A 16,033-nucleotide genomic window follows, 5' to 3' on the forward strand; every position below is an offset into this window, starting at 1 on the left:
TGTTTATGAATTTTTCAAATGTATTTTTCTAGCATACAGCTGATACTCTACAGCCGATATTCCCAAAACTTTGCACCCAAACAATTTAGATGGATAAACATCACTTCAGGTTAGATGATACATGTTCTGCCAAAGTGCTCATAAAGCCCCACAATGGGGCTCTTGAATACATGTAATTACATATTTTACCCCTCTCCAGTGGCTTCCTGTAGCTTTGACTAAAAATTTACATGGAAATGAATAACAGCTATTTTTTTTAAAACATTTTAATTTACATTTATCATCACTGTAGGCCTAAAGTGATTCTTACATTCTCCAATTGTAAAAATGTGCAGCCTGCACTTTCAATTTAAAAAATGTATTTAATATTTTGCCAACTAAAATGAGCCTACATCCACGACTCAGCGCCTTTCCCTCTAAATGTTGCTGGTAGCTAATCTTCAGTTTCCCTCGGCTCTCTTTGGAAGCCAAATGCAAAAAAGAAAAGTCTCTGAGGAAAACAGAGATTCAGTAGCTTTGGCTCCAGACTGATTGTTTTTTTCTTTTTTGGACAAAAATGGCTCTTTTGATAGAAAAGGTTGCAGACCCCTGACATATACACATGAAAATATGTTTAAGTAATATAAAAAAGCAAACTATGTAACAACACTAAAAGAACAACCAATATTCCAATAGATTACCATGACATATCTAGAAAAGAAGATTAATGATGACATTGGTGACTCTGACTTTTCCTCTGGTGCCACCATGAGGCCAAACCTCTGTAGTTTCCTTCAGATTTGACAGATCTCATTCTTGGTTCTGTGTCAGTGATGTTCTCAGCATGCAGCCATGAGACAGAGGGACACAGACAGACTTACTGATCTGAAGTCTTGTGATGTGGCTACAATCAGTCTCAGTCCATGGACTCAAACTTCATGACAGGAAAATGTGGGACATTTTTTAACATAAAGATTCACGATTTACAAAGAAAATACAAAATAAATGTATTTTTTTCAACTTCATTTTCAAAAAAACTTCAGAAAGATAACAACATAACAACTGAACATTATTATATCATCAAGAACCCAGATATCAATGCTAAAAGTCATCAAGAAGACAGATAAATATTAAAAATGGCCAAGAACCCAGACAATAATGTGAAAAGTGGTTCATATTCTGGATATCAATGCTACAAATTCCCAAGAACCCAGATCTCAGTGCAATGGTTAAAAACCCAGATATCAATGCAAAAAATGGTTTGTAATCCAGATACCAACAACAAAAAACCCAGATATCAATGCAAAAAAAAAAAAAAAAAGGTTAAGAACACAGATAACAACGATAAAAATGGTGAAGAACACAGATATTAATGGTACAAATTCTCAGTAATCCAGATATCAATGCAAAAAATGGTTAGGAACCCAATTATTAACTCTAAAAACTGTCAAGAACCCAGATATCAAGAATAAAAATGGTTAAGAACCCAGATATAAACGCTAAAAATCATCAAGAACCCACTTATTACCACTAAAAATGGTCAAGAACCCAGATATCAACAATAAAAATCACACACTTGGTTTAACAATGTAACCTTCAGTTTCCAAAAGCCAGTGAAACTCTTTTGATTTGATAAAATGTGATTTGAGTTGGTCAGCAGGTGGCAGCAGCGAGCTTCACGGCCGGAGAAGAAGAAGCCGCCGCTGCCCCTCCTCCCGCAGTGCATGATGGTCGCTGTACTGGTGGTATCTGCTGCTGTGTGTCCTGCTGTTTCGCTCCCGGTTCCTCCGGTGTTCCTGTGATGGTGAAGAGGAGAAACACCGGCTGCTGTGCTTCACACGACAGGTAAGGGAGGCGGCGGCAGCTCCCGGTTTGTCTCCGCTTCACTGCTCCTGTCACAGCGGCAGCTCGCTGTCCAGCAGGCTAACCTGTTAGCATTAGCCAGTCTACGTGTAACCCCGCTGGACCCGCTGACAACATTAGCTTTAGCATTAGCATTTGGCACAGGCCGCGGGTATTCAGAGTATTATCAGCTCTGTCATCGAAAGTAAAATAGGTTTTGTGTGTCTCGTGTTGCTGTTTAGTGCTGCCTTCACTGTCAGCTCAGTGGTTTTAACGGTAACAGTTACAGCAGTGAATGCTTAGCAGCTAAGCTAAAGCTAGCTGGCTAGCTTCTGTCACAACTGCCTGTCCTGGCAGTGCAATGATTTGACATACACAAAACAAAACCTGCAGTAACCCTTAGTGCTGTAACCCTTAACATTTTCATGTTAGGATGAGGGTGACATTTGCGTGAAGGAAGTAACATTAAATTTTCTGGGCAAGAAAATACTTAATTTGATGCTAAAAAGAGTCATAGCCGACCATAACCTGCACTTACTTCAGTCTGCCTTTCCACTTAGACTGAAGAGTTTAATTCCTTAATTAATTTAGGGTTTATTTAATTGAGGCATACACTGAGCAATTTAAAGGACCATTAGACTGATTTATTGTATAGTAAAGGGAAACTACACCAATTTTATTGGGAATGCACTCTAAATATTCATATATGTAGACATCAGTATGTGTGTATAAAAACGTGTGAGAAAAGAGCATTTTTACTGAGGTGCTGTTGTGCTGCACAGATGTCCTGGCCTGAAAGTTTTGTTCTACAGATGAAAAAACAACATGGTCTGGTACAGACCCCAATAAATATCATATCATCACGATCTTTTTGATTATTTTACTGAACATGAAACTTGTAATGCAAAACTGATTTCCACTCGTCCTATCACATATCGCAGTTTCAATCAATCATTCAAGTAATTGCAATATGGCTTTTTTTTTTTTTTTTTTACCAAATCGTGCAGCCTTAATATGTATATATATCTTACTGCTATGTTGTCTGTATTAGTATTGATTTATACTGGCTGATAAGTATTGCCTAAATTAATATCCGATTTGACAGATTATGTCAGAGCATGTAATGTAATTCTTAGGCAAAATGTATATTTGTTAAGTTTTTTAATTTAATTTAGGACAGAAAAAAAATGAAAAGTCAGAGAAAAGAAAGGTTGTCAATATCAAAGTATTGATACGTTTTCAATATGACATGTTCAAACAATACAATAGTAACATTTGAAGGTATCGAAAATACCAAACTTAAAAAAAAGATTTAAGTGGTCATTCAAGACCTCTGTAAAGTTCAGTCTTTATTGTTCTGCCTGAAATTTGGCTTTCAGCAAAGTCGGACAGTGTTCAGTGACTTTTTCTATACCAGCACTGTGTGCAGTTTGATAATTTAACAGAAAAGTGGTGTGTGTAGGGCTTCTTTTTATTCTTCTTGCTGTGGTATCATTTTTTTTATATGCCAACTAGTATTGTATTGAAGTTTAAAATTCTGGTATTGTGACAGCTCTAGTCAGAACGGTTCCTAATTTTGGTTGTAATAATGATGTCAGGTAGATTTGGTTCAGTCACAGTTGTGGGATATTAAATGATCCGTTACTGTTAACAACATCTGAGCCTTTTTTATAACCATTAGCTGTGCATAAACTACAGAATATATGGTCTTTTTGTAAAATACAAAAAATTTAAAATTCTATTGCTGTTGGCCATGAGAAGCAGGTAATCATCGGTTATCAGTATCTGCTGAAAAAAAATCCATTTTGTGCATCCCTAAAGTTTACATGTAAAATTATTAAGAGATGTTACCAGCTATGAACAGTTCTACTGAGCCTGTGAACAGTTCTACTGAGCCTGTGAACAGTTGTACTGTCTTGTAAGCAGGGCACAAAATCAGCACCAGCCACCAGAGAGATGCAGGTAAAATATCCATGTGGCTGGTAGATTTGCTTTACTTACAGTCACCAGCCAAAGGAAAATAATGGTAACCTGTTGAGTGGCTGTTAAAAGCAAAATTATTGTTGTTTCCTGTGTGTAACCTGAACTAGTTTGGACAAAATTGCAAGGTTGTGCAGAATTCACAGGGATTGGTTGAATTTGCGTGAACTTTCTGGATGGACTGCATAGTGGCTTGAGTTACTGTCACATTGCTCTTCCATGTGTGGAACTTCCCCCTACTGATCCCTGTTAAAAAAGCAGGAGATGTTCTGGTTCTGATGCTCAAAAAATTGAGCAGAATATTTTATCGCAAACTGTACGCAGCATGTGAGAAAGAGAGAGAGAGAGAGACTTCTAGTGTAATATTCTATAAAACACGGTGATTAAAAAAAGCTTCAGTGATGATTTCCTCATTTTTAAACTCAGCTGGACGTCACACTGAAAGAGGATGCACATGCTTGTATTTGTTAGTCATACGACTATAAATAACAGAAAGGCGGTGTACAAACTGAACATTTAGCATTTGACATAGAGGTCGTAATGAAAATGTACTCTGAAAGACAGTGAAAGATTTCACTCTTTGTATAAACATGCGTCCCCGTTATGACATGAAATAAAACTTAACCTTTTTATGATTAACTAAAGGCTGCACTTTTAGTGCAAAATGTACACAAATCATGAAAAAGTCACTCACTCGGCTGCTTTAAACTGGTGTCAACACATAACTATTAATGAGGTTTACTGATGACGGCAGGATTATGTCTGTGCAGTCGTTGTTGCTGTTGTGTTTTCTGTAATCCATCTGTAATCTGATGATTTATTGTTTTCCATCACATTAACGTAATTCCCTTCTGGTCAGACGATGAACCAGAGGAGGAAATATTTGGTCTAAAAGGCTGCTTGGTAAGTTGAAAGCAGACTCAACAGTTTGTCCAAGACCTGGATCATCTTATCACAAATCAGTGTGCATGAGAACTTTTTTTTTTAAAAGTGTCTTTTTCTTGAAACTGCGTAGAAAACAAAGGCAGTCAACAACATCTACTAAAATGCAGCTCTGTCTCTGCATTTCTGTTGGATACAAAACAGATCCAAGTTGCATTTCAAGAGATTTTTACTTGATGTACCCACAGAAAATAAAATTAAGGCAATCATGATGACTTAAATCTGTCCGAGTGACATTTTAATGTGTGACAGCCAATCCTCCAAAGCAGCACATCTCTAAAATCGGCCAATTATTTCTATTTTTACCTCCCAGAAGTCTCAGTAGGTGATGAAAATGAGCAGCCAGTGAGAACTGGTCTGAAGTTTTACGCTTTGAAAAATGTTTATTCTGTCATTTAAGATGTTTTTTTTTTTTCATCATGTGTAGACAGACAGAAGCTAAAAACGGTGGTGATGCTAAGACTGAGGCTGCAGACCTTTCCTCTGATCCTCTCATCAGTGTGATGATGGGATTAACGGCAGAGGGTCTTACACCTCCACAGTCTGAGCAGTCAGATTATAACTGACTGTCAGCACAACAACAACACAACAACAGCAACACATCTCTGCTTCACATCTGCGCCGCCCAGACACTCATTTCACACATCTTTATGTGTGATCAGTGAGGAAAGATGAGACGGCTGCAGCTCTGCACAGTTGCTCGAATCAGCATCTATACCATCACCACAGAGCTGCAACAATTAATCAAACAATTGGTTAATCGATTTGTTGACTGTTTTGATAATCAGTCAGTCATTTTAACTTGAATGTGAATATTTTCTGGTTTCTTTAGTCCTCGCTGACAGTAATCTCAATATCTTTGGCTTGTGGACAAAAGAAAACATTTGAGGATGTCCACTTGGGTTTAGGGAAATACTGATTGGTTAATTTTCACAATCTTTTGACATTTTATAGACCAAACAAGTTATCATTTAATCGAGAAAATAATCGATAGATTATCAGTAATGAAAATAAATGCTGATATCTAAATTGGAGATTGTTTTGGCTTAAAAATTCACAAAAATAATGATTCATCACTCATCAAAATAGTTTGATAGATTTCCTGTTGGCTCTGAGTAATGATGTTTTTTTTTATTATATTGAAAATGAAAAGGCTGCAGTTATCATTTATATTAACAATGGCTCAAATGACTCTGTGTAATATGAAAGCTGTTACTCATACTGACGAACCCACAGAGAGTTATCACCCGCCTCTACAGTTCCCCTCAGTCTTTTGGTGTCATTCATACTTTTGGTTTTCACAGCTTGCAGCTAGTTTCTCTCTCGTTGTGCTCTCAGCAGCAGCAAACAGGCTCTGACTGTACACCACCTGCTGAGCAGCAAACAGACAGAGATGAGCTGCTAAACGTAGTGAAACAATTAGCAGCTGAAGAAACAGATATTTCCCTCAGGAGTCGGTGGAGACCAAACTAGAGCTAAAAGCAGAGTGAATATATGACTTATATTAATCAGGTGGACACAAACAGCACTCAGTAGGAGGTTAGATACAGAACTGTATCTCAGTTAATCAATAAAATAACAGAAATGGACAATGCAGATCGTAATTGTGCAAAGCCTGAGGTGGCCATCTTGAGTGGGAGAGAAAAGTGATTGTGATTCTTTTTTTTGTGATTCCTGTATCATGTTTTTTTAGATGGCTAAATATTGATAATTAATGCTTAATCTGTTAGCTCAATGCTAACACATAAAGGCAATTCCCCATGACCCTGCTAACGTAAATTAGCATTATGAACGTGATGATATAATCTTGACGAACGGATCTGTTTTACTTCAGATGCTGAACATAAACCGTTTGCTCAGATCTTCAGACTTATATTTCCTCTGATCTGTTGAAACAAACTAATGGCTTCAACGCTCCACACTGACCAGCTACAGTAACCTGAAAGGGTCAAAACTCAAAATTCACAGTTTCAAAGTTCAACTTCATATGTGAAAGATGTTCACTTAAAAGGCTCACATTTCTGCTGTGTGCACTTTTCAGGGAATCTGTTAATTTTTGGCCAAACATCATACTTTATTATTTTCTCAAGGCACAAGCTTGTTGAGCAGGAACAGTTAATATTTACTTAAAAAGTAATGAATTCACAGCATTCCTCTGCAGAATAGTGATGCTGCTGCTGAAATAAAACTGAAAGACTTGCTGGCGTGTTTTTGGAAATATGAATTATGTTATACAATCTCTAAAAATGTATGATTTAACTTTTTCCTCATGATTTAGTTTTAAAGAAACTTAACAAAAAGCCATAAATTGCAGTACTTGTAGAATGGCACCAAACATATTGAATCGGCACCCAAGTATCATGATAGTATAGAAAAAATACAATTATTTGGTTGTCAGTATAGTTGCAGGTCATTTTTCTGTCTATTATCTAATCGATTAAAGGGACAGTTCACCCTAAAATTAAAAATACATATTTTTCCTCTGACTTGTAGCGCTCTTTATCCATCTGTTTCAGTGTGAGTTGTAGAGTTTTGGAGATGTCAGTTTAGGAGTAAATGGCACTTGTCCTGTCCAACAAAAACACATCTGAAACATTCAAAGGCAATGTGTGACGCAAATGTGAGCAGTTTCATGTGGGAACGACTTTCTTTCTGCAGCAGAATCTACTGGAACTACTTTGTTTTTAATACTTTAGTAACTGGGTTATGATTTTCAGAATGACACAGATTTGAATTTCTCAGATGCATTTTATTGATGTTTTGAGCGCCAGGGGCACCAACAGGACTTCCGCCTGGTCTTGAGCTAAGACAGTCGTGACTTTGTGTACTAAGTCCAGCCTCATCGGTGCGCCTGTTGCACCAACTAGGCTTAAGCCTTGCTAAGATCGGCGTAAATCTTCCGCCTAGCCAGGAGCAGCAGTCAAAATCTAGGCTGCTTCTGTGGTAACAACTCATAGAAACTATAACTTGTAACATGATGGCGCGCCTCATTTATAGGCGGAACAACGAGTGGGCTTTTAGCCGTGAGAGAGTGTTTAGGGACAGTGACAATCCACAAGGAGCTGATTGAGAGGTTTTGCAAACCCTGATTTTCAAAACAGAGCTCGAGACATTATTATATCCACAAGTCACTGGCATTGAGGCGGAGATGGCGGTGAGTCTCATTTAGCTTTATTATATTGGAGAGAAGGCAAACATCTCTACAGCTGATATCTCCAAAACTCTGTAACTCACACCAAAAAAATCTAGATGGAAAAATTACACTGCAGGGCAGAGAAAATAGTGTTTTTGATGTTGGAGTGAACTGTTTCTTTATTAGACTAATTGTTGCAGCTCTGGTTCAGAAAACTGTCAGTAACAAAATGCTGTACGAACCAGATTTACAACTAACAATCATCGGAGTTAATTGATGTCTTCACATTGCTCATATATAGTAAAAACAGTAAAAACAGCAGCAGTCAGCATCACCGCCTTGCACCTGCTGCACAGGATGACAAAATGAGAGCAGAAACACAGTTTTCAGTTTTGGTTTGAATTTCTACAGCTGCCTGAAAAAAATACAGGTCTCACTTCCTGAACTTTGTGCAAACTCAAGACTGCCGTCACTTTTTTCACTGATACGAACATTGAAGCAGTCAGAGTGGATGAGACGTTTTACTGTGTTACAGATCGTGATACAATGAGGAGGAAAATGTTGCTGTGCAGCTTTGGCTAAAATAAGTCTTGATTTTTCTTACTGTTGTCAAATACCAAAACCAACAACTCGTCTCTCAATACTTTCTGACTTCTGTCTGTGGCTCTCAAGACACCTTACCAATGCACAGATTCATTTTTAAAAGGCTCAGTAATTTCCTAAGTTAGCTGAGATATTGCTATTATTTGATCTTGGACTATTTTCAGCAGCTGATCCACATTTGGTGCTCTAGTGAGTATTTGTGGCAGCAGGACAGTGTGGCTGATTGATGTGGAAGCAGAAGTGCTCCACAGAACTCCACCATAAAACAGTTATATGATTTTATTAAATTACCCATGCAGTAGCCTATATAGTTTATGGTTTGATTGAGCATAAAGGCCAAGCCTTTTGTTATACAACCCTGTGTTGTAGCATGATAAACAAATGAACCTTGTATCAAGGTCATTTATTATCATGACACAACACAGGGTTGTACAACAAAATGAAAGTTGTACTTCCATTCAATCATTCATCATTCAAAATTGTTCACGCACAGAAAATAATTCTGTAGTGCATTTTTTTATTTGCATCTGGTTGAATGTAAAGTGCAGCAGTAGTGGTGATGATAACATGGTCGACATCTTCACATAAAATGTTTGACACCTGAGAAACTCCGCCCATCAGCTCTGACTGGGTGTTTACATGTTGCGTCCTGTCAGCTCAGACCTGGTCCACAACACGTTGATCCGACATGTTGTGGGGAAGGTTTCTGTAAGATGAGGGCACAAAGAGTCTCTGATTTTCTGTTGTGTGTCCGGCCTGAGTCCCATTTCATCCGCTTCACCCTCCCGCGACCGAACATTAGCCAGGAGCAGCCTTAAATCTGAGCGGGAGCACGCCTCCTCTCCCCGCTCTCCTCCACTCCCTCTGGGGTGGTCACATGATGCTTTGAGCTGATCTGACTGGGCGGTCGAAAGATGCTGTGTGCATTATTTATCATCAGGGTCCGTCTCACGCTTCCCTTTTCCAATGCAATGAATGTATTTCTGTTACAGGAATTATGTGTTTCAGCAATAAAGCCAGAAAAATAACAGATTAAAACAAAACTGTAGCGAGATTTGAAATGTATCAGGCTTTGATACATTAACCAGACTTGGTAGATGTGTTGTTTTTGGTCTTATCATTGGATTTGTTGACAACAAGAGAAATATATAAACCGTCTTATCCTTCATTTTTTGTCTCTGCTCTGCATGTGTGTCTCCAGCTAGCCTCCTGGGAGGCGAGTCCCAATGCCATGGCCTCCAGCCACAGCTCCTCCCCAGTGCCTCGTGGAGGCCGAGATGGGATCTATCACAAGGAGCGGGATCCTTCCCCCCCACGCTGCCGGCCCGTCCGCTCCCTGCCTGACGTCTGTCCCAAGGAGCCCACCGGTGGGAACAGCTGCCGTCTCAAATGTCTCAGCATTTGGAGACAACATCGTAGGGCTGTAACTGAAGCTGCAACGATTAATCTGATTATCAAGTTAATCGTCAAATATTTAGATAATTGATTAATCGTTTTTAGCTATTCTCTGATTTCAGCTTCTCAAATGTGAATATTTTCTGGGTTCTGTCGTCCTCGTGTTACAGTAAACTGAATATCTTTAGTCTTTTGGACATTTGAGGATGTCAGCTTGAGAAAACAGTGACTGACATTTTACAAATCAAACCACTAATCAGTAAATCGAGAAAATTATCGACAGATGAATCAATGATGAAAATAATCGTTAGCTGCAGCTCCAGCTGTAACTGACAGATTTATCCATCTGTTGCCCTGAATTAGAAAACCAGAAACCAGTGAGACATGTCTCATCACAGGTGACAAATTAAATGTCTTTTTGTGCCACATACGAAAAAACAATGAAATGAAACAGAATAAATTTGAGAAGCTGGAATCAGGATATGTTTTGGATTCTTGCTTGTTTAATGACTTAAAGTGACTTAATTTAATATCAGACTTTTAATTTTCTGTTAATGTTTATGTTAAAGTGGTTTTGGCATTAAAATGTTACTAAGAATTTTGAAAAAGTCGTGCATCCCTGACTCTGTTTTCCCTGCTGTCCTGCAGGCGAGGGGCGGGGCCTTTGTGACGGCCCGTCCGTGGTGGCGGAGCACGACAGGTGGACGGTGTACAGCTCTAAGGTCAACCTCCCCGCCGCGCTGAACGACCCGCGGCTCGCCAAACGGGAGTCGGACTTTTTCACCAAGACGTGGGGGCTGGACTTCGCGGAGACAGAGGTGATGCCCTCCTTCTACCTCCCCAACATCACCAGGGAACACTTTGGGCCGTACCTGCAGGAGATGTCTCAGGTAACTCGCACGCTGAATTATTCAGAGCCTCTCTGAGAGACAGAGGAGGGATTCACTCAGCATCACTGCAGTTCAGACTCACTGATTGAAGGAGGGTGTGGCCTGTTTGACACGTGTCACGTTTACATTCAGCTGTACTTGAATTGAATGTGCTGTGGGTGTGTCAGGAATCCTGTTGAAGCAGTTTCAGGATCCACATTTTCTTTTCATAGCCTCAACACAGCAACGTTCTGAGATATTAGAGAGTTTTTGGTGTCTTTATCCACATATTATTGTCTTCAGATTAAAATTACATATAAAAACAGGAGGATGGAAACATGCTTACCAGCTTTCCTGTTTTTCTTTTTTCATTCTGTGCTGAGTAATCGCAGATGTTTTTTTTGCCTTATCTTGGTGATTAGATTGTTGTTCCTGATTGGGAACCTTTGTACCATGTCCACCCCTCTCTGTTTTCCCTGTGTTTCCTATTCGTCTAGTCCAGGGGTCCTCAAAGTTTAAACAACTGACTGTCAGTTTAGGGAGCAGAAAGCTTGTCTCAGCTTGTGTTAGGATTTGTTTGATTTTTTTCACTTTTAAAAACTTTTTTAAATGTATGAAATAAAGGTCAGCATGTGTTTATTTGCTCTACATAAATCATGTTGATTTAACTTTTTTTCGCTCTACGTGTCTCCCCTGATCGTCCTCACAGTTTGGGAGCGACAGAATTTGTGTTTTGTCTTGTTATAATGTTTTAGATTAAATCTTTTCCTGAAACCTCATTTTCTTCTCAACCAGACAGCGTTCGTTTCCATCTGATTTCCACACTAAACTGCCAAGTTGTCTACAGACATTGTTAGCTAACAGCTTTATCACAGAACGTATTTCCTGCAACACTCTCAAGTTACCTTGAAACCATTAACATTCTTAACCTGACAGACACTAATGAAGGTTATTATAAGTGAAGGTATTGAATTGGAGCACAGATGATTAAAATTGAATGCATGCATTTCATGACACGTTCGGGGAGCGAGCTAAATGCTTCTGAGGGCCGTCACTGGCCCACAGGCCGCACTTTGAGAAACTATGCCATAATGCTTTGGGGGATATAAAGAGGTATTTTAATGTGGCTACGTTCTCAGAGGTTTAAGCTTTTGGCCTTTAACTCGAGCCCTGTTTTCATGAGCCTTTATTTGGTTACATTTTGACATAATAACAGCATAAATATTATGCTGAATTGGCTTTAAGAAGTTCCTGTTGGTCTCAGAAAAATGTCAGTCAGTGTTTTCCAAAGTCTAAGATGACGTCCTTAAATGTCTTGTTTTGTCCACAACCACAAGATATTCAGTTTACTGTCACAGAGGAGGAAAGAAAATATTCACATTTAAGAGTCTTCTACCAATGGATGGTGAGAAAACTGTCACTGGATTAATGTGATACCAAAGAAAACAGGCAAGTTCTGAGGAAAGAGTGTTTTCTGTGGTTTACAAGTGGACTTGAGGACGATTATTTATAGAAATGATGTCCTTGGAAAGTGTTTGCAAAGATGTGAGTCATGTCTGTGTGTTCAGATTTGACTGTGATAGGAAATCTGAGAAGAATTAAAATGTTCTGACACAAATTATGACAGTCGACATTAAAGGTTAAAGTACCTTGAATGACTAAATGAACTGAAGCTCCAAACTGACCACATAAAGAGCTGACAAAATCATCGGGTCCATCTACAGTAAGTAACTTCCTGTTTATTTAACATCGACATGCAAGTGGCATCACTCTGCTGCAGCTGAGCAAAGACGCACAATCTGTCCAGGGAAAAACAAAGAGAGAAGTTTACACTAAAAACACTATAAACACTTGATTTGTCTAATACTAAATACTAAAGTCTCATATTTCACTGTACGTATGAGGATGTGAGAGGTGTTTTAAGACAAACTTATCCAGATAAATCTCATTTGAAACTGTTTAATTAACATGGATTTATTGTTTCTGCTCCCAGCTATCTGTCAGTGCAGCCTTGTTTCTCTACTTGTGTACCACTTAGCTCGACTATGTATTTCCATTATTTATGATTGTGTTTGTGGGTGTTGTAAAACTGCAGTGGTGCACCACAGATGGTTTTGTAATGGGAAACACTGCACTTAGAGTCGGTCCCTTTAGAAAAACATAAAGGAGGAGCCACAGACATCTGTGTTTCCTCCTGCTCTACTCAATGTGTTGGCGGTTTCCTGCTTCATTACTCGATAAAATCCTTGAAAACATCAGACTCTGCAAATGAAATCAGCCTCGTTATTGTATTATGGAATCTGGGAACATTTGGGAGACATTTTGTTTTTGATTCCTCTGAGTCTGTAGTCAGCAACACGACAACATCCAGACGAGTAAATGAAAATGAAACCTTTTTGTTACTGCAGGTTTGTTCCTCTGGTAGCACTTTGTGAGTTTAAATGAACATTTTTATATTCATTTCCTCTGTGATGACATTTTCAGTTTTTGAAATTCAACACCTTATAAAGTATTCAAATGTCTGGAAGTCAGATATTTTCCCCATGAAATGTCAGGTTTCACTGAGCTGCAGCTGCACTTGAGATACATGCAGATAAGATCAGTACAGTTGATTTAACTTCATCATCAGTGTGTGTTTTCTGGTTTACTTGTTCTCATGATGCGCCTGGAGGAGATCATGTGTTTGGTTGTTTGTGCTTGTGACTGTACGAGTGTCCGTTCTGTCTGTGTTCGGACACATCAGCCTAATATTTATTGTCCACTAAAGCTAGGCACAACACAAGATGAAAAAAAAATCCCTGTTTTTTTTTTTCATTGCCATTTTGACTGTATGTCGCTGTGAGTCTGTGCAGTCTGAAGTGAGACATGCTAACTTCGCTACAGAATCGACTAACTTGCTTAATCGTGACCCAATTTTCATGAAATTTGGTTTGTTATATCCCTGAAAAACTGAACATGGTGGTGGTTAAATTCAGTTATTGGGAGCGATCTGATAAACTCTACATCAAAACATGAACCTTCTTAATAGACACAGCTTCTACTGGAACATGCAGACTCTGACCTGTGAACAGGCAACATCTCTGTAAGTCATTTATAATTTCAGCTTTTCCACAAAAATGTACATTTCTATATCCATTGTTTGGTTGTAAAGCTGCCTGGATGCTTGTAATGTTCTAAGTCAGTCTTTTCCAAACTTAAGAATGACACAGCCCAGTTTAAAATCTGCAAGTCTTCTGCTGCCCACCTAAAATCACAGCTCTGATCTGCACATGAAGCTTTTTGCACCAATGATGGGTTATAAGATATCATATCAGTGTTCATGTGACAGGTGACCTAATACGGTGCAACACCTGTTAAACTAGCTCAGATAAATAAAGAATAACAGGTCATTTGTTTTATAGCTTCTGATTACTTTTTTCAAATTAATCAAATATTTATTAAAACATTTTATTTATTTTTCATGATCTCTGAAGGTCCACCTGCAGGGTCATCATGGCTCATCAGTGGACCACAGACCACAATAACAAAATATAAGAAAACTTAACATTAAACAACAAACCATATTATTTAAAAATTTAAACTTTATTCAACTATTAGTTTGAGCTGGTTGCATCTGGCACTTGTGGCATTGCAGTAGGTTCTTCACCATCTGTTTCCTGATCTGCACTCTGAGTGATCTCTGTGAGTTCTTCATTTTTGTAGCCTCTCAAGCTTTGTCAGGGTGGTCATAACAGAAATTTGCTCGTACAGCAGCTTTTTCTTCCTTATCTTGTTTTCTCTGACTTTGAGTTTTATATTCAGCTCTGTGCAGCTGTGAAAGGAAATAAAAGTTGGTTTTGACAGATCTCAGATAAACAGTTTGGTTTCACTTCCAGTCTGACGTGTGTGGAACTTTAAAATTTTTTTTTCTTTTCACTTCGGTACCTGAACCAACTTCTTTCTATTCCTGTAAGAGCTGTCGAGTTTTTAGAAATGTCCGTGTCGTGTTTTGTTCATTTCCTCCTTCAGGTGTGAGAATGAACAACAGACACCGAGACAATAAGACAGCAGAGCAGCAGTCAGACATTCTTCTGATGCTTCCTTGTTCCTCCACAGAGCTGCTTTATTGTTCTCTGATCTGTGACCTTTGGAAGTTTTTGTCATTTAGCGCCTCCCTCAGACTGGACTTTACATCTGAAGTCAGTGTGGCTGCAGATGTTCAGTTTAACCAAAACTCCTGAATCTTTTTGTCTTTCTGTGCTTTTATTTTTAGAGGGAACGAATCCACGAACGCTGCAAGACGATCTGTCCCAACAAAGACGATGTGGACGCCGTCTCCAGTATCACCACCAACCATGGTATGAATTATTAACCAGCTGCTGCTGCTGCTGCAGGATGCTCCCTGACAGCCTCTTCTTCAGTCCATAAAATGACCAGTGAAGACACATGTCGCCTTCACGCACACACACACACACACACCACAGTCCAGCGGTCCTCTGCAGCTGGACAGGCCTGAAATTTGAACATGTGACCTGACCAGGGACATGATTGGACAACAGATGCAACAATTAATAAAACGGTCCTCAGATTTCTTGTTTTTTAACGCAGACGTTAACCTTCATATCAGATACAGATTGATTCAGAGATTATTTACGCTGAAGAGGCTCTAAGCTGTTACCATGGAAACTCCTGACCCCTACAGGAAATGGACCTCATGATGATGATCACATATATTTTTATACTGAGGTTTTAATGATGACAAATGTGATAGTTTGTCACATTCATACATGTAAGAAAGATTTTCACAGTCCAGTACTGTTTTGTTATCTTTGAAATGACTCAGTAAAACTATATTTCATTGATCACATTTTTAAGTTTAATTTGTGTTTGTTTGACTGGGTTCTTTCTTTGTTCATTTTATTCCTCTGTTAGTTTGTTTTGTCTAAAAGACTTTGAAACTTTTTGACAAGTACTATACAAATACACTTATAGTTATTAATATTCTTACTCATTACTTTTTTTTACATTTGTATTGATAATTAGGTGAGCAATGCAAATAAATAGATGATTCCAGGCTTTTTAAATAGGTGTCATGAATGTTTGCTGTGCTTTTAATCCATATTCAAAGCTTCGTGTTCGACAGAACAAAAAAATCTTTACAGATTTTACTGGTATCCATCCTGTAAACTCAACTGACTACTTTAGGGCTGCAACTGCTAACACTCATTTTTATTGTCGATTAATCTGTTGATTATTTTCTCAATTAATTAATTAATCCTGTCACAATTTTGTCAGTTGAAAAATAGGTCAA

The 16,033-nt window shown here is 38.5% G+C and overlaps 1 protein-coding gene across 1 annotated transcript in view; it reads left to right on the forward strand.

Moving 5' to 3' along the window:
- The first annotated feature begins 1,684 nt into the window (after window positions 1-1,684).
- The window catches only part of vps54 (VPS54 subunit of GARP complex), a 28,384-nt gene continuing 14,035 nt past the window's right edge, over window positions 1,685-16,033 (forward strand). Inside the window, exons 1-4 of the mRNA XM_084714656.1 lie at window positions 1,685-1,824; window positions 9,681-9,846; window positions 10,523-10,764; window positions 14,996-15,080. Of these exons, the coding sequence (XP_084570782.1) occupies window positions 9,711-9,846; window positions 10,523-10,764; window positions 14,996-15,080 (463 nt within the window). The 5' untranslated portion in view covers window positions 1,685-1,824; window positions 9,681-9,710. The remainder of the gene's footprint in view (window positions 1,825-9,680; window positions 9,847-10,522; window positions 10,765-14,995; window positions 15,081-16,033) is intronic.

This window comes from Lutjanus erythropterus, chromosome 3 (assembly GCF_056507025.1).
Source record: "Lutjanus erythropterus isolate fLutEry1 chromosome 3, fLutEry1.hap2, whole genome shotgun sequence".
NCBI classification, from domain to species: Eukaryota; Metazoa; Chordata; class Actinopteri; order Lutjaniformes; family Lutjanidae; genus Lutjanus; species Lutjanus erythropterus.